Genomic DNA, 25525 nt, shown 5'->3' on the forward strand with positions numbered 1-25525 from the left:
ATTAGAGATGCAGAGAAAGCTGTGGGTCTGACCACTCATTCCCTACCAGTTCTGACAAACTCTCATGCATGAATGAATGAGTTTTAAATATATGCTGGGTTTGTACAGAATCATATAGCTAAGGAAAAGGAAAGATCGCCACTTAGTTCATATACTTTTTAAGTGATATGCTGAATTAAAAGGACCTGATTCCTCAAAAGGCTTTTTCACTTCTTTTCAAAAGTGCTGAATTCCCTCAACTCCACAGGCTTTGCTTGCAGATGAAAGGCTTAGATGATGTGTTACCTGGTACTTAACAGGACCAGGAAGTGAATCAGAAAGGAACTGTGGAACTGTATGTTTAAAAAAAATCTCTTTCCTCTGACATAGTAGATGTACATAAAATATTTCATTTGACTTAGCTGTATACATGTTGCTACAGTTGGAAAAGACCAAAACATCAATCAGTCAGCTAGATCTCAAAACATTGTTAATTCTTGAGGTGCTGATAAAAACACTTATTATCCTAAAGTCTGAAAAATGTATACAGAATTCACCTTTTCTGCTCATTGTTTATTCTTCATACTGTCTCTTCTATTCAAAGCCATGTAATTGTACAATTGTTTACACTAGAATTAAAAATATATGAAGTTATTCTATTTGTACAAGACAGTTAAAACTGTTTAATTCATAAATGATTTGTCAAATAATCTAAATCCATCTGCATTTGGTTAATATTTCTAAATAATTAACAATTTACAGTTAAGGTGACTTGAATCACAAAATTATTCATGAACCAAAACTGCTGAAAATGAGCAAACCATTTGATTCATGTTGTTTGACTTGCTCTATTATGAACTAGATTATCACTGATTTACATAATTATGTCACTAAAAAAAGCTGTATTTTGTACTTCATTTTGCCTGTTAACAGGTAATACAGGCAGTGTATATAAACCAAATATTGTGTTTAAGTTGAGCAATGATAATAGCACAAAGAGGGCAGTTGAGACTGTTTCCTAAAGCTCTTTCTGAAATATGAAAAATATTGTCTAGGTAGTCAACCTGTGCTTGCTTTTTAGCAGTAGAACTTACACTGAATTAATGATTTTATGGTTTTCTATAGATGCAAAAAATATTTGAGAAACTTCCAGGATTCAAAGAAATCCACGTATTAGGATTTAAGTAAGTAAGAAAATGGGACTCATTTTTCTATTGGCTCCTAGGATTCTCCTCTTCCTTGTTTCCCTCCAACATGAAGAGACCTATATAATAGTGGGGTGTGTATTGCTATAAACAGAAAATTGTTTTCTGGGAACAATACAGAGACAATATGGAGAGAAGTGCAAACACATCCCAAGTGAGACTATGAGGTTTTGAATTACTAAGTAGAAGTAGCTTTGATTCCCTGAGGGGTGAAGTAATAAATAAATCCTTTGCAATTGTTTGCTAGCAACATTGTATTAAGGACTTTCTTAAATGACAAGGTAAAGAGAGTTAGGAGTATGATTATTTAAGTGGCTACTTTTTTGTATGTGGATCCTGTGCCCTTCATAGATCACAGTGAAGGTGCCTTGGCAAGAGAAGGTTGCAGGAGGATACATGTTCACACATATAAAACTTTTCCAATAGGTGTTTCCCAGGTGTTTCAAACAATTAAAAATGTTTCATTTTTTAATAAATTTGTGACTGTCTTGCCATTTCTTTTAGTTTTAGCTTCCTTGTATGTTTACTGCTAATACAAGCTACTGTGTATTTTTTCAATAGAGAATCTACAGAGGAGGGGGGCATCAAATACTGTTTGATATGGTTATGCTTCGATAGATAAGACCACATTATATAAAGGATCAAGGGAAAAGCAAATTACTAATAGTAAGAAATAACATAAAATTGAAAGGGAATAAAGAGCAGGAAAAAAGACGTAAATTCTTGTGGGCTTATGGCACAGCATCAGGAACATTCAGTCCTTCTAGTAATATTTAATACATGTTGAAGAACATTCATATTGCAATGCAATTTTAGACGAGAGCGTACCTCTTCCTAGCTTTTCTCTCTGCAAAATTGCTGGGGAAAAGGACAGAGAAGAGCAAAATAGAGTGAAAATTAGTTGCTTACATTTGATAATGAAAGTAAGAAAACAAAAAGCTGGCTACTGCAGAACAAGCAGAGAAAATCTGTAGTGGCATCTCATAGTTACAACTTGCAATAACTAACCTCTTTCAGTTGTGACTCCAGGAGATCTGGGATCCATTTCTGTTTAGTATCTTGGTCTTAGGAGCTGATATGAAAGTACATTCATCAATGTGGAAGACCAGGATTGCTTCCCATCATCTAATAATTTAGTTAGTTCCTGAGACTTACAGATCAGCAAAGACAGGTGTTGCTGTCCATTCTCCATTAGCCATATTGCTACATAAATTAAACAGCATTTCCTTACAAGGCAATATGGAAGGACAACATTAGAGATATGCTAGAGAATTCATCAGGGAAAATAACAGGGCATTACATTACAGAAGGTCAACATAGGCATGTCTTCCAGAGGTAATTTATAGGTCAAGTTACGCCTGTGACTGGGATCTGAGTAGGCACCATGTGTGGTAACAGTAATAGTTGCTACTACTGTCACAGGTGTTCATTGCCACCATAAAGATATAGATTAGCAATGACAGTGCTCAAATTGCACCATTTGTAGTGGGAAATAGGAAAGCAGATATTTCAAACTATCAAGGTAAAATAAAATTCCTGTTTCCCCACTCAAAACATGGAGATTCCCATTGTTTGGAAAGGAAAAAGTGAAATGATGGAGAGTAGGCTGTAAATTTCACACAGAGATAAAAATTATAGACAACACATAGAAGATAAGAGAAATTGTCAAAAGATGTTTTTGATGTACAACTGATTGATTTACCGGTATACATTAATCTTTGTTTTTCTTTCTTTTGCAATCCTTTATCATACCCTTTCTTCTGTGATGAAATGAAGACAGAAGAAGGAGAAAGATGGGTAATTTGTCTGTAATTCATAATTAAGATCAATCGTTTTATAGACTATTAGATGTACATAGATACATTAATAAATGTTCTTTATCTTGATGTGACAAAGTGAATTGATTTGTGTTCTGCCTAAGTACAAAATCTGTGATATAAAGCAGCAGGGACAGCTTTTACCTTAATCTGAAAGGTTCATGTAATCAAATTTTGTCAGGATCTCTCTGAAGGAAAGAAAATTGTTTGACCTAAGAAAATTCACATTCAGATGACTAAAGATCTCTATTGGTCAGAAACTGAAAGTGAAAAAAAACCAGGGAAACTTCATATTTAAATTTTCATTTTTGATCTGCTGTTTCCTAGCTGTATTCCCATATACACATTATCTTCAATAAGTATGTAGAATTCGATTTGTTATCATCTCTGTTATCAGGCCAGATAGAATGACAAAGAGACCAGTTACTAGCTTGATAAAATGCAGGGAGCTTTTGACTGGTAATACAAACAGCTACAGAATCTGTTGTTGTTGCTTAAAAGTGCTGCTGGGCAATAATTTGTCTAGCAGTTCCCAGAATTTCTCTTTTACTCATAGTTTAAAAGGAAGAATTGTCTAATGCTTTTCCTGAATTCTTGCAATGTCATAAAAATGTAAATACATAGTGCATACTAGATAAAGTGAAATTCCTCTCTGTCCAGTTATCTGATATTATAAAAAGCAACACAGTAGAGTACAAATGTTTAACAGTGTACTCATTATTTTTCATTTTAATTAGATGAATTTAGCAGTTATGAAAAGTGGTGTATTAATAATGGTGAGAATTTGAGACTTCTGTTAAACAAGTACATCTAGGGAAAAGCTATACACGTTCATTTGGACTTAGAAAAGCTAACTCCCATTCTGAAAAGTGATTTGCTTGCCACATTAGCTTTCTTGCTATTCTTCAAAAAAGAGTAAAAAATTGCCCTAGATGTGATAGGATTTTTGCTTATCTCTAGTTTTATGAACTGCCTATTCCCTTTTCATACATTCCTGCATAATTAATAGGTGATTATGGCTTCTAGTAACCCCAGCATGCATTTATGACTGTTTGAACCAATAATCAATGACTTCAAATTATATTACCAGTTCTACACGTCTCTGAGTAGTCCAGATTATACTGGATTATGTTAGAACATTTTTATAATTTTCTTCAATATTGGAATTTTTATTAAAAATTATGCATAGAAAAAAAGATTTAGGTATAGCAAAAGTAATTTGAAGATGACAGTCTCATTAGAAAGAAGTATATCTGCATTATTTTTACAGAAGATAATATGTTATGGTTGCATATATTTTTGTTTGTTTGTTTGTAAAATCAGTCCTCAGCCAGTAGCTGATTTTGCTGCACTGGGCATTTTTGCATCTTCCCCTTGCAGATCAAGCAGCACTATAGCACGATATGTGGTAAACTTTGAGAGAGATGGCTCAGAAATCAAAAGCACAGCGGATGACATCTCAACCATTGGATCTAACAAAGTTGAAAATGAAAAAATTCCACTTTCTGCAAAGGAAGAGAGGGAAATATCAGCAACTAAACTCACAGTAACAGACCTTCAGCAACTGGTTGCCATAGCACTCCACGAAGACCAGTCCCTGCCAATGGACCTTGGAACACTTCAGTTTACTGATGGTCAGTAGGCAGGCTGGTGCCAGGCACGAGTCTGAACCTTGCCCTTTCAAACTGATGCAATTTCAGTAAGGTCTCCTTTGCTTCTCTAACAGATTGTTTTCATTTGATGTATCCCATTGTCCTAAAAGTGTTGCATAGCATCTAAAGGATGCACAGATCTAAGTTAAATTTTATAGCAAAATGCGCCTTTGTAATTGTACAGCCTAACTTCCAGTCATATTGGAGGATCTATTTTTCTTGGCTGTTTGTTCAGAAAAGCTGGATATTTTGCACACTAAGACAAATACAAGGAGAAAAAAAAAGAAAGACTATGAATATTCACTATATCATTTTAATTTCCCAGTATGGACGGTCTCCTTTCTTTAATAAGAGAAAAAGTGAGGGCTTCCTCTAACACAAATTTAGCTTTCTGAAAGCTAAATCTCGATTGTAAGCAAGCCATCTAACCTCCCAGTCAAGTCAGAGAGGCAGACACCTTAAAGAGCATTTGATCCCAAGCTAAAATCAGTGGTGTAAAGGTGCATTTTGCCCTCTGAAACACAGAGGGAGTGTAGATGACAAGCTGGGCATGAAGACCTCCAGCAGAAGGCTGAAGGGTTGCATCCTGTTCAGTAATCCAGCTAATAAATATCCCCTTCTAGTCCATCAATGATTTTTTCAAAGCTAGCATTGCCCTAGTTTTGGGGAAGTGGGTTAAAAATGGGGAAAATAATTTTAAATATTTTTTCATATGTATATTTGCTAAAACCATCTTAAAACACACACCAAATTTTAGCTGTAGTGTTTCACTTACAAACAGCAGCATTTTCTTGCGAAAAAAAATATTTAGATGAACTAATACTTTCTGTAAGAATAAAATGTCATATTTTAATGTAGATTAAAAGTCCCAAGAAAAAATGTCATGGATATAGAACACTTTAATAATAACTATTTTAATCAACTTTTTCCCACTAGTTATTTTTAATAACCAGTTTTAGAAAAACAGCTTGCATGCAAGTGCGTTTAAAGAGCTCCTCTGAGGGCGTGAAGGGAGCAACTGGGCACTAAAGCCAAAACAATGAGAGTAACAATGGTGTGGACTCTGGGTAAAACTGAAAAGAATTTAGGCTTAATGAACAACACAATATAATGAGTCATCATAGCCCATGCGAATTTAACTGAGCGGTTCATACTTCAGCTGATTTTAAGCGTTCATCCATGGTTCAGCTCTCTGCAGACCTATCCCATTTATACTAAATAAAGAGTACAAAGAATACTGCATATAAAATTCCTGTTTTCCTCATAATTGCCAGTTTAAATGGAAATTTATGCCATGGAAATTTTTTAAAAGTATTTTTTTGATGGAGAGTAGTTTTAATACTGTTTTTTACTGAGTTTATGTGTGTTGATCAGTTTTCAGTGTGCCACTGCTGAAATGTTGTGCTCACTCTCTCTAATTTTTTTTTCCCCCCAGAATCTATTATACCACCTAGTGATTTTGATAATGATATCCAGGCCATGGTCACTATTCCTCTGGCAGGCCCTGATTTGGTAAGTTAATACTGGTTGTTATATTTATTTATTTCTCCATGAGAAATGAAATTAAACGGTGTTAAGATGTACATAAATATACAGAAAAAGGCTCTTATGCTAAAATACATATCTGCCTTTTATAAATGCTGTAAGGATGAATGTGGTGTTGTTATACTGCAACAGAGAAACTGTTTATAGCATTTACAGGTGAATATTACTGCTTGATTACCTTTTCCAGTTTTAATTACGAAGTAAACAATGTCTCACCAGTTCAGTAGTACATCTCAATGACAGAAGGAGAGCAATTGACAGGGATAGTGAAAGTCATCTTTCTTTCTTTGACCATTTTTAAAATTACAGGCAATGTGATTAGGATCACATGCACATGCCAAATATTTTATGCATCCCATGACTTCATGCTGAGTTAGCTGTTTGCAAGCTCCTGTGGCTAAAGATTAGTGGTCCTTTTAGCAATAAAAGTTAAACATAATAACGAAAACTGCTTTTTAAAAACTTTTTCAGGAGGACTCCATGAGTGTGGAACTCCCACTAGGTTACCCCAGCCCAGCAACAGTGGACCAAACAGGAGACATCTTGGTCAATGAATTTACAACTGGAATCCCTGTGCTAAGTGGAGAGATCAGTGCCCCTGAAGACTTTAATAATTTTGTTTCATCTGAACCTGTGTTCCCAACCAAACCCTCCAGAGAACCATTTCAGGACAAATCTCCTCCAGACACAGAAGCTATCACTACTGACCACCAAAGTTTCACAGTGCCTTTCAATACTCTGGATAGCACTAGCAGTCCTCCAAAACCAGAAGATTCCTATTTGCCTCCTCCAGCAGATGATTCTGCTAGCAATGACTTAATCACCGATGGCTACAAGTCTCCAATGGAGCAGGCTATCACACTGGCAGTTTATACCACAGGTAGCTTTACCCCACCTAACCTCCTGCAAGTCGGAGATGAGAATAGTGAAGCTGAGGAGAAGAAAGAACTGACTGATATAACAGAACCATCTTTCAAGGAAGCTGACCAAGATAGTCTGTCTGGACAAGGTAAGACACAACAGAATTTTCCATGAGAGAGTAAGAGAGATCCAGTTGTTATTACACATACAGTCACATATAAGTACAGTAAGCATTCCTTTCAGTTGTGACAGAAATTTTTCTGGACCATCAAAATGAAAAATTTACATTTCTGATGCCCACTTCAGGAAAATCCTAATGCACCTAATTTCAAGGTTGTCAAAGCAAAAAAAAAAAACCCAACCCAACAACAAATGCCTAAGGATAAGGTACGCTTTGTACAGGGTATTATGGTAAAAATTCAAAAAGGCAGAGCAAAAAGACATGTCAGGGAAAAAAAAAAAAGGAAATCGCAAGCTAACGCAAAAAATTGGGGTATTTAAAACATGGAAGGTAAATTACTTTGGGTTCTACAGACAGATGTGGATGATAACAGCAAGAGTATCATGAAATAATTTATTCCAAGCAAAGAGTACCATGCCTCAGAAAAGTTTACATATCTACAGGTCTGATGAATGTGAAAAACTTTTAAAATTTTCTATTTTCCATGTTTGTTTATTCAGTTTTATCCATACAGTAGGGTTTTTTAGAGGCACCCAGATATATGAGAAAAAACACATAATAAATCAAAGAAGTATATACATACATCTGGGTGGAGAAAAGTCTGTATAATTCAGCCTTTAAAATGAAAAATACATAATAGATGTTTCCCACAGTTATCAAAAAAGTGTTGACCCTGCAGATGAAAAAAGTTCAGACAAAGATAGTAGGGTCAGTGTTAGGGCACAGGCAAATTAGGCTTTCCCCTAGAACAGCAAAATGTCAGTAAGGCTACTGCCTCCATCACCTCCATCAGCACCTTGGAAAGCCATGCTAGACACTGGGGAGAACTATGGTGTGTGGATAACTGGATTGTGTGGGACAGCAGCCTCCACTGGCAAAGCAGCAAGAGCCAAGGTTCCTGCCGTTGCCCTCCATCTGTCCCAGTTCTTGTCTGCTCCCTCTCCTGCTCCCCAACCTAGCCTCGCGTTAGGTCAGTAAACTTTAATTTTACTTACACTTCTAAGAAGCCTGTGCTAGCTGTGTAAGATGAAAGAGGTCACTACAAACACATGGGAGGAATTAGTTCTTGGATGAATATTCAGATGTGCTTTGTCTCAGATTTTTGACTGACCATCTCAACAGAAAAGCAGAGGCCAGGTAAGAACTTCATAGGGATCAGCAGGATTCTCTGAAGTCCCCATGTAGTCTCTAAGCAATACTAAAAAATCTGCAGAGAAAAACAAAAAACAAATTCAGGGCAAAATTCCTACAATATGCATTAGCTTGCACAACCACACTCAGTGTTTCTGGATCCCCAAGAATGTCATCCTCAAAGCTTGTAAGTTTGCTCCCTGCTTCAGGAAAGTCCCCTGCTCCCATAGGAGGATCTACTCTGTCCCTGTTCCGCCAGCTCCCTCCTTGCTCAGTCCTTGGCCTTTCATGTCCCACCCTGCACTCCAGAACCCTCTTGGAGCGAGCATAATGAACCCTCCTCCCCCTTTCAGGATGTTCTTCCTGACCCAGCATGCCCAGAAACAGCAAGAAGGCACCTTCATCCCTGCTGCCCAGCCACATCCTGTAAGGCAAACAGGCAATGTTTGCATAGCTGATCGGAAACACCCCACTGCATGGTGATAACATCCTTTCACAAAGGGCCCACACAGCAGAAATGTGAGAGGGGGGAATGCCCATGTAGCGTACTGTCTATAGTGTTGTTCTTTCTGGATCCAGTAAATAACAAGATAGGCATTTTAAAGAATAAAGAATGTAAAAGCTGCCACGTGGGATCACACACTAATCAGCTCCGGACAGCTAAGAGCATAGCATATTCCATGGTCATGTTGTTGCACCTGGTAGTTCATGTACTGAATAAGAACTTCCCGTTCTATAGTCTTGCCTTTATACACAGAGTTCTGAACTGAGAGAAAGGCAAATACTTTATGATTAGCAGAGTGACTTAAATATTAGCAAATCACTTATAAGAATCAATTGTCAAATGTTCCTGAAAATAAAGCTTATGATGAAAAGCGTTAAACACAACTATTTTCAAATGCATGCTGAGAAGTCTTGTAGTGCTACTGATAAAAGCACAGCATACCTTCAAATAATGGTACAGCATACATTTAAATAACATTCATTATAACTGTGGAAAAGTGTTACATTTTCACAGGAAAAAAAGTCATCCGCACTTTTCATTCTATTCACTCATTTGGTTGGGGATTTGATGTCATAAAACCCACATAAAACCACGTATCTATTTTGCAATTTGCTAAATAGCTGAAAAACCTTGTAGCCTAACAGCTCCAAATGACCGAAGAGAAGAAGCAGAGGGTATTTGACTCACCAAAAATGCAGAGCAACTTATGCTGAAGATACTAGTTCCGTTCTTTTTCTTCAGATCTAAAACTGTAAAGAATTTGTTCATTGCAATTTATTACAGTTACTGCCTGACTGTTTTTCACTGAATGGGAGGAGGGATACAGGAGATGGACCTCTCTCTGGCCCCAAGGTTCAAGCTTGCTTGATTGTTCCCCAGTGACAGTGTAGGACCACAGTTCATTTGACTCTCGCACAGGCTCTGATACCTCATTTCAAAATGGGGATTAGATTCTGTGTTTCTAAATGATCCTCAGAGACAATATATTCCATAGTTTAATGAGTTTCAATGTCATCAAGCAAATATCAGGACCAAGGGAAATTTTAGGAAGGATAATACAAATAGAAAGTTCACCACTTACTAACACAGATTTCTTCAACAAATTTTTCTTATATAATTTGAAATTCGGTAAAAAATTTCTTCTTCCTAAAGCCATTATTGCCTGTGCCCACAGAGCATGGAATTGTTCACTTAAAGAGATGTGGATCTTCTGTGAGTGCAAGTTTGATCCTGTAAGCACCTGGTACTGACTCTTTAAACACTATTTTAAGAAATTATTTGTTGCACATTTGGGTTGGAACCTGTCAATCTGCAAAACAGAACAAACTATCTAGAGCTGTAAAAAAAATAAAGCCCACTATCTTCTTCCTCCTTCTTGAACACAAGTTATGTCTAAAACAAGTACTAGAATATAAGAATTCCATCATTATCTCTGCAACTGAGTAGCCAGAGAAAAATAGTTGTTCCCTGTCTAAAAGGAAGGGATGCCGTGTTAGCACGGCACAAAGCTGTAGTTATTGTATTTACTTAAAATCTTATAGTACACAAAACATACTGCATGCTTAACAGAAGAGAGATGTTGAAAATCTATTATTTACTGAGTTCTTAAAAGAGTAAATATTGTATACCTTTTAAAACTTTCTCTCTTTTTATAGCTTTTTTCAATTCTGGCAGTCCTGTGTACAGCATTCTCTGTATTCTTTTATTTCCCTAGATGTTGTGTATTTCATAGGAACTGATAGAATTTCATCTGGAAATTCAGGACTTAACAACATTTACGACAGAGGTTTTATTAAAGTCAACAGTGTCAGTGATATTAATTTTAATATGCCAAGCAGAATTCCTCACTAGCAGGTACAGAATTTTTCACACTTTGTGCCTGGCTGCATTTCATAGCCACTTTTCTTAGTAATATTTAAAAAAAAAAACAACCTTTTAACTGTTGCTGGTGTGAAACAGTAGGAACTACTTAGTGCTGTATGAGGTTGGACAGAGGGTTAGGGTCTAAACAGTTGCCTGCAATTCTGCTACATTAATTTCCAGCCATTTCCTCACCCTACAGTCCAGAAGATGGAGCAAATTTTCTTCATCATATGTTTAGAACCCTGAATTCACTCCTCTTTACCATGAAAGGAAGAGCTGGCTACCAGAAATAACATAGTCTGGGATTCTTTTAGGTATCCCCATCAGCTATATGTTTCACAGAGGGTCATTATTGCATTGGTTATCACGTGTGTGCAACTACAGACTGAACATTACTGCAGACTCCTGAACATTGAATGTCTACAACCTACACCAACTACTTTGTGCCTACCTGAGGTCACTGAGCAAAGCAATAAAAAAAATTCTTTCACAGCTCCCAAAAAGATAATCAGACTCAGCCTCACACACACAAATATACAGAAAGTTCTGCATACAACATCTAGGGAAAGGAGAGTAAAAAACAGGTGAGGGACAAGGATTCAAACTAATGAGGGGTGTCCTTTTAAGCCATGCAGGATAGGATTTGTCAGGCTTGGGCAGCCAGTGGGAGGAATGAGCCAGGAGCCGGTGTGAAGCTTCTTTCTGATGGTACTGTGCTCGTTCTGGACAGTGATGCTGTCCATGGGCAGTGAAGAACAGGCCAGTGAGGATTAGACAGCCGTGCTGGCCAGACAGTGATGGCAGTTACTCCACCCCTTGAAGTAGCCCAGAACTACTGAGTAGGAAGATGCTAAGCTGTCTTTAAAGTAAGCCTGACCTTTGAATTTCAAATTCTGTTTTGAGATTTCACAATAGAATTCAGAGAAAAACCCTGGTACAAATTTCCAGACCTCTTACTGAAAAGTTCTGAAATGCCTGGATCAGATGTCATGGTTTAAACATTTGACTACTCAAAAAGGTTTTTCTTTGCTGTAGCACCTTCAAAATCTAGGCTATTTCCATTTTCCATTTACAACCAGTGCAAAACCCCTGTTTTTTTCTACTGTCTGAGATGATACCTGTTCACTGTTCTCTAGCATTCCTCTTTCTTCTTCGTATGTTTTTCCTCTCTGGAGTTAGCTCATCACTATATCTTCTGTATGGTTAAATTTCTTCTCCCTCTCTTTGTAGTCTTCCTGTGACTCTACGTAAAACAGCATGACCATTCAGAAAGGAAGCCACTTGTGTAACGTATTAGACAGATTGTTATTTCAAAACCCAAGAAAATTTCAGCAGTAAAACAAATGCAAACAAATGTATAAACAGATAAAAGAGTTCTTGAAGTCTGCAACAACAATAATGATACACTTTTACTTCCTAAACAGTAAGAAGAATTCTAACTTATATTTGTTTTAGTTGTAGCTACTAACAAATTATACAATCCAGGTAAATGGTTATCCCAAAATCCTGACCATCATGGAGGAAGCATTATTTCTGGAGAAGTTATTCCAGAAGCATAAGACAAAATAAAGCTAGCAGTAAAATACTTCAGCTATTCTGTTGTAGTACATCTCAGTCTCACCAGCCTGGATCATCCTCAAGTTCTCAAGAAAGAGACTGAGAGAAGAAGAATCTGGAGGGTGTATCACAGAGTTTTTTCTGTGAGAAAAAAACACTGATGAGGAGTAGACGGTGGTCACATCTCTGTGTGTGTAACTGATAAAAGCCTCATTAATTTCCATAATTGCTCTCGTATTCACATAGCCTTGTTGTGAGTGGTCCCCTTTAATATCTTCCTCCTGCCCAAGTGTTAATTCTGTTATGCATTCCTTACTACGATTTCTAAGCAACCTCTAGAAAAACTCAGTTTTCTGGATGTTTGGGGATTCTTTCTGCCTCTGGTTCATCTCCAGCTGCCTAAGCACCATCTGTGCTTAGCATAGCTTTCTATTTGGCATAACCAGCATTGTCATGGAAAAGAAAACCCCATTACTTCTTGCAAGAACTGCTCCGGATGTTCCCAGAATTGGAATTCACCCATTCTTTGTGCCAGGAATGCTCACCGGTTTTTTCACATCAGTGGTTATACAGGGTAAGAACTCCTCTGTTTCCTTGCATGTTTTTCTGTTTTTCTTGTGTTTTCTTTGACCGTAAACTGACAGGATTTTCTCAACATTCTCCCCCATCAGCTTCTCTCTGTGCCCTTTCACTTGTCTCTTGCTGCTTCAGATGTGCAAAGAATGCTTTTCATGGAAGTGCTGCTTCAGTCTGATGCTTGGAGAAGTGAACAGGTAGGTCTAGCTATGTCATTTGCTCAAGCATTATACACAATATTGATTAGCCTAAAAGTTATCTGTGAATTGAAGATGAGGCTGAATGCAAAAGTTTCAGCAGGCTCATATTAGGATAGGTCAGATTTAAGAAAAAGTTCATAGTATGTTCACTGTTGTGTTAAAGTTAGAATTGTGTACTCGGAGTACTACAGGTATCCTGAAAAGTCCTAAACATATTAAAGTGATTAGCATATGGCCAAAATTTAATGATAGCCTGCTGCTCAGCTGTCTCTGTGCTGGGAAAACCAGGAACAACCTGAATAGAACAAAACCTGCATCACGTCCTCAAAACTTACTTAAAAATGCTAAAATGAAATGACTAATCCAAGCAAAAAGGTATAAGAGAAACAGAGCACTATTTTCCCAATTTAACACGTCACTTGTTTAAATTATTAAGCTATCCAATCACTTCCATTCAGTTTTACTTTAAGGTTAAGCTTTACCTCCTTCAAATATGGTTTCTTATGCCTCCCCAATTACACAATATAAATGCACGTTAACCAAAACAAGTGAAACTTTACTTTATATGCAATTGGTAATTTCAATGACTCATTACTATGTGAAGTACAGAAAACAATTTCTATTTCCACTAAGAAAATTTGCTTATCCGGAGGCAAATCTTCTGAGCCACTTGTAAAATGAAAAAATGTAACACCTCTTTCTCCACCTCTATAGATAGCAGGAAGATACACCTCAGTGCTCTGCCGCTTGTTCACTCATACTTTTTACTCTGAAGTCTCTTCCCCAGACACAGGCACACATTGCTATCCCATTGTTTCCACATGTGCACACCTGGACCAGATGCTCATATTCTACACACACACTTGGGGTTTCTCTCTCACACAGTCATGACTGTATATTGCTAGTCAACTCCATTGCCTCCTGCAGCTCATTCTCATTCTCATGTACCTCACATGCACCCTTTTAGGCTCTCAAAGCTCACCATCTTTTGGTACCTCTGTTTCCTAAATGCTGTCACTTCTCCTGTAATTAGCATTCCCCTGATGATTGTCCCCTTCCATGTTCAATGCTATTTCACTCCAAACTAATCATCTCCCTCCCTCCAAATTCACCATAATACTGCCGAGTTAAAATCACTCCACTAGTCAAAACTTAAGCTTTTCATTCATTGCAGGTAACCCTCCACTATGAGTGAGACGTAACGTATGTAATACAGGCTTTCATACATTTCAGTCTCAGATCCCATCTTGTCCTAAAACCAAACCTTTCTGCCTGTGTGCAGAGACAAGATCTAAAGCTGAAAAATGGGTGTTCTCTTGCCTGCTGCCTAGGAAGACAGGAGCAGCCACAAAGGCTACAGAGACTCAGAGGAGAGGAGGGATGGAGTACTTGCCATATGATAACATTGGTAACCTGACAAGTCTACAACCCACCCATATTTCTTCTCCATCTTTGTTAGTGTGCATGAAGGAGCTCTCCCTCCAGGAGGGACATGTAGCTGTTGCTGCGTGTGGTCTAATTGCACTTTGTTCCAGAAAACAAATTTTCTTTAGAACCAAAGGGCTAAAAACTTCTTTGAGGAAGTTTACAGTCTTCAGGCATGTTTACAGTAGTTCTAATCCTCTAACAAAAAAGGAATACAAAAAGGCAGGAATAAGTTCAGAATTTGAAGAGTCAGTATCACAAATAACTTTAATATATTAATGCCCTGAATAAAATTATTTAAAAGCCTGTGACCAATACGGTAGTAAAATAAGAAAAATATTTTAAAACAAATAATACAGGCTTTTGGGCTGGGGATGAAAGATTACCCTTTGCCAGGTCATAAATGAATGAAACTAATGAAGTTTACATGTCATATAGTCCAGTTGGAACAAGTAACAGGTAAAGTGGCACTGCTGAGACTAACATGCCCTAAATAATGCATTTCCCTCACTCATTAAAAATCCTTGGTCTTGCTAGAAATGCTAGCTTTGAGAAATAATGTGTTATGATCAAATTGTACCAAAATTTTGATTTTCTAAAATTATTACAGTCCTCTCTTTGGAGGATTCAGTATCCTTCCAGCGTAAGAAAGGCCATCTGAGCTCAGCCTGGAATTTTTAATAGTCAGTTCCTTGTTAGGGGATAGTTCATGCCACCTGCATTAGACTATTATAGGCAAGTTGTAACTTGGGTGCTCTGAATCACATCTCTGGATGGAGTTTTATATCTCTATCTACAGAGAGGGCTTGGCCTTCCAACTCTAATTCTCTTGGCCATACGTGAGATGCCTCACGTAGATGGCCCTGATGTTAATATCAATTTAAGCTGCTTGTTCATCAGTTTGAAAGATGCCTGTCGTGGTTTAACCCCAGTCAGCAACTAAGCACCACGCAGCCGCTTCCCCCTCCCCTCCCAGTGGGGTGAGGAGGAGGAAAGCAAAGGAAAAAAAAAAGTAAAACTCGTGGGTTGAGATAAGAACAGTTTAATAACTAAAGTAAAATATAATACTAACAATAGTAATAATGAAATATAATAATAATAGTAATGAAAAGGAATGCAACAAAAGAAGGGGGGGGGGAGAAAAAAACCAGTGATGCACAATGCAATTGCTCACCACCCGGATGACCATGGTATGGAATACCTCTTTGGCTAGTTCAGGTCAGCTGCCCCGGCTCTGCTCCCTCCCAGCTCCTTGCCCACCTGCTTGCTGGCAGAGCACGGGAAACTGAAAAGTCCTTGGCTTAAGATAAGCGCTACTTAGCAACAGCTAAAACATCAGAGTGTTATCAACATCATTCTCACACTAAATCCAAAACACAGCACTGTACCAGCTACTAAAAAGAAAGTTAACTCTGTCCCAGCCGAAACCAGGACAATGCCATAGTATTTAACACTAACAAACAAAAATACATAAAAATCTTAAATGGAGGCAAATTTGCAATAATGTTTATACTAAATTTAATGGGGTTTGTGTTTGTGAAAATCTAGAATGTGCAAAACTCCTGCCAGGATAGACCTCATATATTTGCACGTTGCAATTTAAAAAAAAGAAAGGAAAAAAAAAAAGTTCTGACTTCTGATTGAAGACACCATGCATTTTTTCCAATAAGTTCTTAACATTATTTTCTCAATATAACTTTATAGAAAGATATGTAGAGGAAAGGAATAAACACAATTTCAAGCAATGATACCCAGGTGTAAATTAGAAGGAAGCAGAAGTTTCACTTTCATTCTGTAGAATGGTAAGATCATTATGAGCATCAGTAAGAATATAATTAAACCAAGCCTGGATGCAAAAGAATTTGTTTCTTGTTTAGGTTTCTTTTTCATTCTTCCCCAGCTGGTGGATTTTTTTTTAATTAAAGTATTGTAGAATACAATACTTGTAGAATAGTAGTGCCAATAACAGATAACTGAGTTTACAGTCAAAATTTTATATGTGGCCAAACATTCCTTTAATAACCATCTTTATTGCCATGCAATTTGGAATGACAGGCTTTCAAGCAGAGTGGGAGGAGGGTACTGTTGGCATAGCAAAACCCGCCAGGGGTTGACTGAGAAAACAAATAGTATTATTCATGAATGGCATCTTCATACTTGAGGATTTCAGTTCCTAAGATTTACCTTTCAATAAAACTTGCTGTTGTTTGATTTATTTTTCTAGAGATCAGAAGGAATGAAGTTGGAAAAATACTGCAGCAGAATTACATTTCAGTCCTTTCCCCTAAATGTATATGTAGCCTACAGCAGTGGCAGAAGACCTGGCTTGTCTTAGATCATTAAGATAAGCCCAAAATTCCATTCTCATCCCTACTAAATATCCTATTCCCCATTTCAGAATCAGGCACTAACTGACACTCTAAAGTGAAACAATAAAAAACAAAATTATGCTGAACAGTTCTTCAAGAACTTCACAATATGCCTACATGATACTGCAAAGCTCCAATAAAGAAAAAAGTAATGTGGCTTGAGGTGAATGCATGCCCAAAAGCATCAGGACAGACAATTTTGCTGGCAATACATGGCAGGGCAGAAGAGAATACACTCAGCATCAGCTGCAGTTACAAAAAAAATTTTTTTCTTCCTGCAATCCAGTTTTCTCCCCTCTTATTGACAAGTTCTTTTTAAACTATTGTAAGGTTAGTATGAGTTATACTTAGTATTTCTTTCATGTGGAGGGAGAAGGGTAGTTTATGGACAGCTAACTAGGTTTTTTTCCCTTGTTTTAGTTTCCCATTATATCTGTAAGTTCTATGAGCAGTTACTCTTTCTTTTTGTTACAGTAACAAATAAAGTTTCATCTTTGTATTGTCACCGCTACTCAACAACAGTTAAAAAAGTTAAATGAAATCCATGTACCTTACTCCAAATGTTTTATGTGAGAACAAGCCCAAATATTTATTTATATGTCATTTTTTTAGAAACTAGCGTGTGTCTTAAGTCATATGTCATATAACCCCAGTGTTATATGAAGGTCTCTTAGGGAATTTCAAAGCAAACATACAACTGAAGGCTGTATGGATTCATTTTACTGTACTGTGTAGTTATTTCCAGTTTTAACATTTAAACTGCCTGCTCCCTGACAACAGTGCTCTGGCTAGTATGAGCTGCTCGGATTCAGAATCCAACCATGATGGATGGATTTAACAAACCAAGTCAGCGCTAAGGCATCTGGCCCGAAGTTGTAATCAGTATCACTAAAATTGAAATGTATTCTTACAATGCAATAGTGTAAAACCAGCAGGATCTTCCCAGTTAAATATCTCCTTCCATCTCTCTCACACAGAGCCACTTGTTCCATTTCAAAACTATGAGAAAAATCAGATTACCTACATCCAAGGCACAACAATTTAGAAGAATAAAATACTCCTCATTCTGTGACTTTCATTCCATTAATTCCATGATATTCATATACAAGTGACTATATAGTATATACAAAAAAAAAAGTGTATTCAGTGTTTTCATTTTTCTTGGCAAGTTTTAAAGTGCTCATATGATGACAAGATTTTAAGAGAGTCACGGGTTTTAACTTTCTAATTTCATGTTTGTCTTTTCTGGTTTTAGGTCCTTGGGTCAACACATTACTTGAATTTATATCGTGTGACTTCTACTTTGTTTTTACCATTTTGCAAAATAATAAACTTCAATACCACAAAACCGTCTGATGGTCCCATCACCTACCGAAATTTACTCTTTTTTTTCCTATCACACAGTTGAGAAAAATAGAGAAAGTGGGCGGGGATTTGGAGGGTACTTTCAATTCTGAAGGATAGGTATTGTAACCTGTCAGATTTTGTTTATAATCATTCTAAAGTAAAATAAATCAAAACTAGTATTCCAGGTTCTCCATTTGGGGTGCTCCAAAATTGTTGCAGTGGCATGCAGGAGTATTTGCAAAGTTTAGATGGATGCTTCTTTATGTCTCCAGCTGTTTGTAAAGCTTTAGGTTATTTTCACACAGATTTCATTATTTTAAACTCATGAAATAAATTTTTCAAATTTAATTGTAGAACAGTCAACAATGGGAATAAGAACTGTTAAACCTCCGGAAGATATGGTTTTAAGCGAGATGTTTCTTATTCACCTTTGATTCCATTCCTTTGCAGAAGTGTATTCATATTTGCAAATTCACTGCTTCTCGTTTTGCTTCTCTATTTAATTCATTGATGTGAATACTAATCAAGTCGAGACTTCTCAGTTTAGCATGGTATCTTGTTTAAGATATATTTTAATATGATTTTACCACGGTAGCAAATAGTGCAGAACTTCAATACAAAACAGCTTACAACAAATAATAGTCACAGCGGCCTCTGGCATTTTTAACATATTTTCATTGTAAATGTACTTACTAATTCCCTTACTTCACAAGAGTATTCTAATCTCAGTTGAAGCATTTCTTTAGCAAGGATTTTAATCAGAAAACTGATTTTTAGAGCGCTTGAGCACTAGTATGTCATTTTATCTGGCAATCTCTGTAGCAGATGAGATAAAGGTTTTGTAAACAGTAAAAAAGTGATTTGTCATGTTATGGAAATAACCTACCACTGACCTACTGCCCATACAAGGTATCTAATTATACACCTGTCTGTACAGTATTCTTATAAAACGCAGGAACACTGCCTCAACATCCAACTTTATAATCCCCTAATTACGAGTGTGAATACTGTTAACTGCCTAAAGCAATTAATATGGAAATATTGACTTTTCTTCTGCTGTAGTCAGAAGAGTGCTGAGGCAAATGGATGTTTCTGCATCTTTTCCAAGTTTTAACTTAGAGAAGCAGAACAGTCACTGTAACCAGATGCAGCAGCTCTTGAAGTCAGTGGAGAGATTGTAGTGGGATGATGGTTCAGACCCGGGTTTAACAGATTATCACTGACTGCTCTCCAGTCTCTTTTCCGCAGATACATTCCATTTCCATTGCATAGTTTCAGTGCAAAATGAAGTCAAACACTGCTACTCAGAGCTTTGGGGATGCTTTAAACACCAGCTATTCCTGTATCGTTCAAAGTACTTCTGTGTTTCTGAAATGCTTAATCCTCTAGAACTGCTGAAACATAAGAATGCCAAAGACAGTCATTAAAATTTAACAGTCAGTCAAACCTCTTAGTATATGAATTTGACACAGGTCTATAAAGTAAGCTTACCTAATTAATTGTATATCTATTATACGTCCAACTGTTGTACTTAAATGACTACTCTCAAGCTGAAAAAGTTTTAAAAAATAATATATTAAATGTATTTATTGCATTATTCAAAGCTTTAAAGAAAAGGTCTTGTTCAAAAAACATGCAAAAAGCTTTATTGAGAAAACTATTAGCAGATAGCTAATTGAAGTAAATAAAGTCCTTAATGAGACAGAAAATGGCAAGCTGAATTACTATTTTTCGGCCATGCCTTGGCCAATGCATGTGAAAATGATAATCAAAGGAAAAATGAATTTGTAATAGCACAAGAAACTGATATTTCAGAGGACTCTTACAGGTACAGTGAGCAAACACATGAAATTGCTAACTGCATATGTGACTCCCTTTTGCTACTGACTGACTTCCATGAAGCCTAAGGGAGCTTGCATTTCCCAGGCAGAGATGGATCAATGAACAGCTATTCCATAAAGGGAATTGTTTCTCTGTATGGAAGTAAAAGCAGTCAGGCCTTGGCCTTGTTCTTAATGATTTACTCTAAATCTTTATGCTTCTTTGAAGAACAAGTGAAGAATTCTTTGCTTTTAAGTTGTTTCTTCAGTCATTGCAGAAGTATATGATACTACTGACATCCAAAAAAAGGAATCACGGTAAAGATCCCAAAGTGAGATGAGGGCCATGTCATAACTCTGGGAGCAAACATGTCCCAGATCAAGCACACAGTCTGTTGCCCCGGTCAAATTACTCAGCTAAGCATAGAAGTCAGTAAAACAAGGTTGTCCAGATTGTCCAGTTGTAACCAAATACATGCCAGTGTGCGGAACCCGACTAAAGAAGCACCCTTGGAAGATTTTTTCATAATGAACATACACAAGATTAGTAAACTATAGTTGCTCAAAACCCTGAATTCTGCAGTGTTTTAGCTTTTCGGGTCTTGATTTTGCAAATTTTATGTTATCCTCTTAGTTTTCAGAGGTAAGGTAGAACTGAATTTTTCTGAGAATAATTATAATTAGAGATGATTATCATTACTAAGTAGTATTTTATTGGAGTACAAAATACTCCTCTTGTGACATCATGTCAGAATGACATTTGTTTGCTTCTTTGGTGGTGAGAACATGATGACGAAGCACAGCTGCAAGGTGTGAAAATTTTGAGAATAAACTGAAGGTTTCTTAAGTTACACAGAGCACTACACGGTACTGGGGCTAGAGCTGTGGCTATCAGGCTCCTCTGTGAAAAATTAGACTACTCAAAAATTTTCAGCCAGGATGCGGAAGAGGAAAAGTCAAGAGATACAAGAATTTTTAGGACTGGAGATGGTGAAGAGATGGGGTTTGCTCCCAGTGAAATGAGGTTCACTGAAGTCAGCGGAGAAGGAGTTCTGTTGGTTACACTGGACACTGGACCTGGCTTCTGAGGAGTTCATACAGACAGACAGACTGACAGCCATAGATCATTCTGGCTCTTCTGGCTTGGCCTTGCAGTTAAAAAGGCAAACTTAATCAGTAATTATGTGCTGCAAGACATTTGTTGTGACACGTTAGGTTAATGATCCTCTTCCCTTAATTCTCTTAATCCTCATCTTACTTGTGCCCTAGTTAAAAATGAAAGACCTCAAACACAATTCGGCACTTTATCAATTTACTTGTATACAACAGTCCTGCGTCTTGGGATTTAGTGGCATTTCAGGCACCAACAAAATATGTAAATTTGAATCCAGCTACTTGCTGTACCAGTCCATCTGGTATTTATATCAGCAGAGCTGCCCGTAAGGAGATTCTTACCCTGCATTATGGACCAATCTCTTAATTGCACACTTCTTCCTTCATCAGTTATTTTCTTCAGCCAGCAAGTGTACAAATATATACATATACATTGTAATACTGTAACTTTCATATACAGAACAATATCTGTTAGTGGACTTGGAAAATTTGTCCATTGCCAATAGGAAATGTCAACGCTTATTAAGCTCATGAATGAGATGAAATGCCAGGCCCTCTTAATGTTCAACCTTCTGGGTCTGCTTATTAATGCAAACCCACTAGAAAAATTTTTCATGACAATTTGACCTTTCCCAAACAATAATTCCTTATTCATGGTCAATTAGGAGGGTTATCCTCACTTAAAAAAATATGAGAGGACAAACTAATTAGATACCTAAAATAAAGTTGTTGAAATGGCAGTTGATTTTTTCCGATAAGTCAAATCTATGTATTTTACTCCTTCAGCGGGGAAGAAATGCCCGCATGCAGCACTCTTTTTACAAAGATTTAATGTAGCGATGCACCCAGGAAATTGCCTCTTAATTTAGTGTTTACATATCTTTGCCAACAGCAGTTTAATTTTAGATATAAAACTTTCCTCAGTACAAGATTGTGCTGTCTTGTCCATGTAATACAAAAAAACATCTGGGGAGTTCAGTGAACATCTTTGTGGGAGGGTAAATGGTGGCTGAGAGTTAGAGTTGAGTTTTTTATTGCTAACAGCAGTTTTTAATTCCATGCCGTTGTTTAACCTTCAATATGGTTACTCTGGGGGTATATTTGAGTTCAGCATCTTATTTTGTGCTCTCTGTGGGTTCCCTGCACCTCAATGATAGTGTTGTAGACCGAACTGTATGCTGAAATGAAATATGCTGAGCTAAGAACGTCTAAATCTTCAGTGTTTGTGCTTTTAGAGGTTTCATAAAATAATTGCCTGTGTTTTTTCTAGCCTTCTGCTGTAAAAATCTCATCTACAAGGCAAACTGGATGAAGTATTACAAATAATTGCTTTATGATGGACCAGTTCAAGTGTACTTTGTGTTCCATTTCAAAGTTATATATATATCTGCGCATATAGCATCATAGAATAGTTTGGGTTGGAAGGGACCTTTAAAGGTCATCTAGTCCAACCCCCCTGCCATGGGCAGGGACATCTTCAACTAGATCAGGTTGCTCAGAGCCCCATCCAGCCTGACCTTGAATGTTTCCAGGGATGGGGCATCTACCACCTCTCTGGGCAACCTGTTCCAGTGTTTCACCATCCTCATTATAAAAAATTTCTTCCTTATATCTAGTCTGAAAACCAATATATATCAGTTTTATATGTAAAACCAATATTTTAAGTGCAAAGTGGGTTTTTTTTCATTCCAAATGTCTAAGTCTTCTTTGTTTCATCCATAGTTTTTAACTCCTTAGGATTGATTTTTATCAGTCTCATGTAGACAGTGGAAAAGCTTGGCAAAACCAGTTGCAAATCATTTTACTGCTGATCTCAACATGTCACTTGTGCAGGCATGTCTTGCAGCAGTAACGTGACACGTCTTAGACAAAGTGCAACCAACAGAAGGGGTCAGTAACCCTGGGTTTGGGACTGGTGCTGTGCTTCAGGAAGCGCTCAGCAGCCTTTTAGGTGAGCCCGTTTCCTTTCATGTTGCAAGGGAGTAACGCCACCTCTGTGGTCAGTCACTGTCTGCGTCTCAGCTGGAGAGACAGTGACTGATAAGTAAGAATTGGCAGCTTATGAAAACAGGTGATACGTGCACAGAGATCATCTTGGTATGCCCGCAAGGCCTTTTAAGTTACTGTGCTTGTAATAAGAGGATGCCAGAAGACCTGTATAGTCTATGTATAGCCTATATATATACACACACACACACACATATACACAGCTATATGCCAAATGTGTACTATATGTATGGTTATTCTGCTTCATGCTTGCTGCAGTTTCAAAGCCATTTCAGTACTTCTTTCTCCTGTAGTTACCTCTTTCTAAAATATAACCTACCTAACAAATATCATCATGATCATATGCTCAAGTGTATGTTGTCATGCTGAGAGAAGGTTGCTCTGTGGAGTTGCAGGTTCATCCCATCAGTAGATCATCCTGCATTAATGCCTCAAGCACTAATGCTAAGAAATCTTTTCTGAGTTCCCTTAACTAATACGTGACTCTCACTCCTTATCAGCATAACAAGTAACAGCAAGAGCTTTGTAAACAGAGAACATCACTAGGCTTTGTTTTTCTAGTCTGTCCATATCCTTGATTACACAAGAAACAGGAGGACATGACAAGAGAAAAGTATCTCAAGTTCTCAGTGAACTATTCGGGCATCAAGTTGTCGTGCAGCATTTGGTGTTACACCCTGCGTGCACAACCCCGGTTCCATACAGCACTTCTTTGTTATTCTCTTTTGGCTACTCTCTAGGGCTGTAGGGATTAGGACTGTAGCCCTTGTATTATACTGTCAGCAGTGCAAATTACATATCACAACAAATAAAAGGAGACTGTACAACTGTGCTAGTTTAAATGGGAATTTAATGGGAATTTGCTGCACCCACTTCATGGTCCTGATGTTTTCTGCATCCCACACAGATGCTTCATATTCGCAGTGTACCTCAGAGTCTTTTCCAGAACGACCAGTACTCTAAGCTCGCTTGTTATTCTGTACACTTAAGTCATGTACAGCCACTGGGGATGTGGGAGGGAGGTGGGAGGAGCTCGTCATGTGAAAGGTAAGGAACTATTTTATAATCTGGCAGAAAGCTTTTCCCCTAAGGGCCATAGGACTGGGCACTCCTGATCTTCAGGGCAAATCCAAATATCCTGATCTCACTTGCTCAGGTTTTATGCTACCACAGTTCCATTGATTTCAGTGAGTTTACTGCTGATAAATATGGGATTAGAACTCAACCCTAAATATCAAACCCAAAATAGGTGAAATATAGTCTCTTATCAGGTGGGAATTTTTGTCATCTAAATCATTCTGGTTTCCAAATATTCTGCCAGTTAAAATGAGGCACTTGGGGAAAGATATTTTCATGCATGCACATGAAGGCAACAAAATTGACTATAAAAATTTGCCTTGTCCAATATGGGAAAGGGATACTACATATTGACAGAGATGAGTGATCTTCAATAACTTACCATCAGCCAGATAGTGTTAAGGGTAAAATAGGCACCCCCTGTGGCATGCCACTGCTTTACAGTTGCCTCCCCTAAAACCTGTCTCTGGAAAACCTTGGCAGCACCCAGCTCCTACTGATTTGTTCCAATGTGCCGAAGTATAACAAAATGTTTGTCCGTCATCATCAGCTGTCCAGGACAGTTTGGGAACTGTCTTTGATGACTGCTCTACTTCGACCTGCAAGATAACAGGGGAATCCTGCAAGAACATGTAACAGTAGCTAATAACCTGGTCTTCAAAAAAGGGGGAGCATCTTGCAAGGCAGTTGCCTTACAAACTTGCAGTATTTTGTGCATCCAGAAAGCAGCAAATGTGGAAGGTGTCCTTTCTCTGATTACCCCTGTCAGAGTAGTCCACATCTGGTTTCTAGAATGTTCTTTCATGCGTAGCTATGAGAACACGCACTGCTGCTGTGATAAACTCTGCTCTAGCAAGAATTTGCCTGATATTCCTCAGCACCTTCCTGAAATACAATGTTAGCATCTGTTACTCAATACCTGTTAAAAAACAGTCTTAAAATACGTTGTGCTTTCAGACAGATTTATTTGTAACAGAATAACATTTGCACTAGTTACTGATGTAGTGACTGCATAAATAGAAGCAGATGCAGTAATGATCTTTCCAGGCTGCTTTATCTGAGGAGTTCTGCTTCAGAGTATCCAGGTTATTTTTGGAAATTATTTCTAGAAGTTCACTTCCCCACAGAACAGACAAAAAAAAATCTAGTTCTTCCGTTAGCCAACGCATGCAAAACACTTGTAACAAATGGAAAACCTTAGAACTGAGAGTAGGAGGAGGAACACTCCAGTAACACCATGTCACTGGTATTCCAGAGTAAAATTCACTGGCCCTTCACCAGAGCCAGAACCACAC

The 25525-nt window shown here is 37.5% G+C and overlaps 1 protein-coding gene across 1 annotated transcript in view; it reads left to right on the top strand.

Moving 5' to 3' along the window:
- Nucleotides 1–25525, top strand: part of IMPG1 (interphotoreceptor matrix proteoglycan 1) — a 62579-nt gene that overhangs the window by 26760 nt on the left and 10294 nt on the right. The window contains 5 exon segments of the mRNA XM_050894919.1: nt 1105–1163; nt 2961–2981; nt 4382–4635; nt 6089–6165; nt 6670–7207. Of these exon segments, the coding sequence (XP_050750876.1) occupies nt 1105–1163; nt 2961–2981; nt 4382–4635; nt 6089–6165; nt 6670–7207 (949 nt within the window).

Source organism: Gymnogyps californianus, chromosome 3, assembly GCF_018139145.2.
Source record: "Gymnogyps californianus isolate 813 chromosome 3, ASM1813914v2, whole genome shotgun sequence".
Lineage (NCBI taxonomy): Eukaryota > Metazoa > Chordata > Aves > Accipitriformes > Cathartidae > Gymnogyps > Gymnogyps californianus.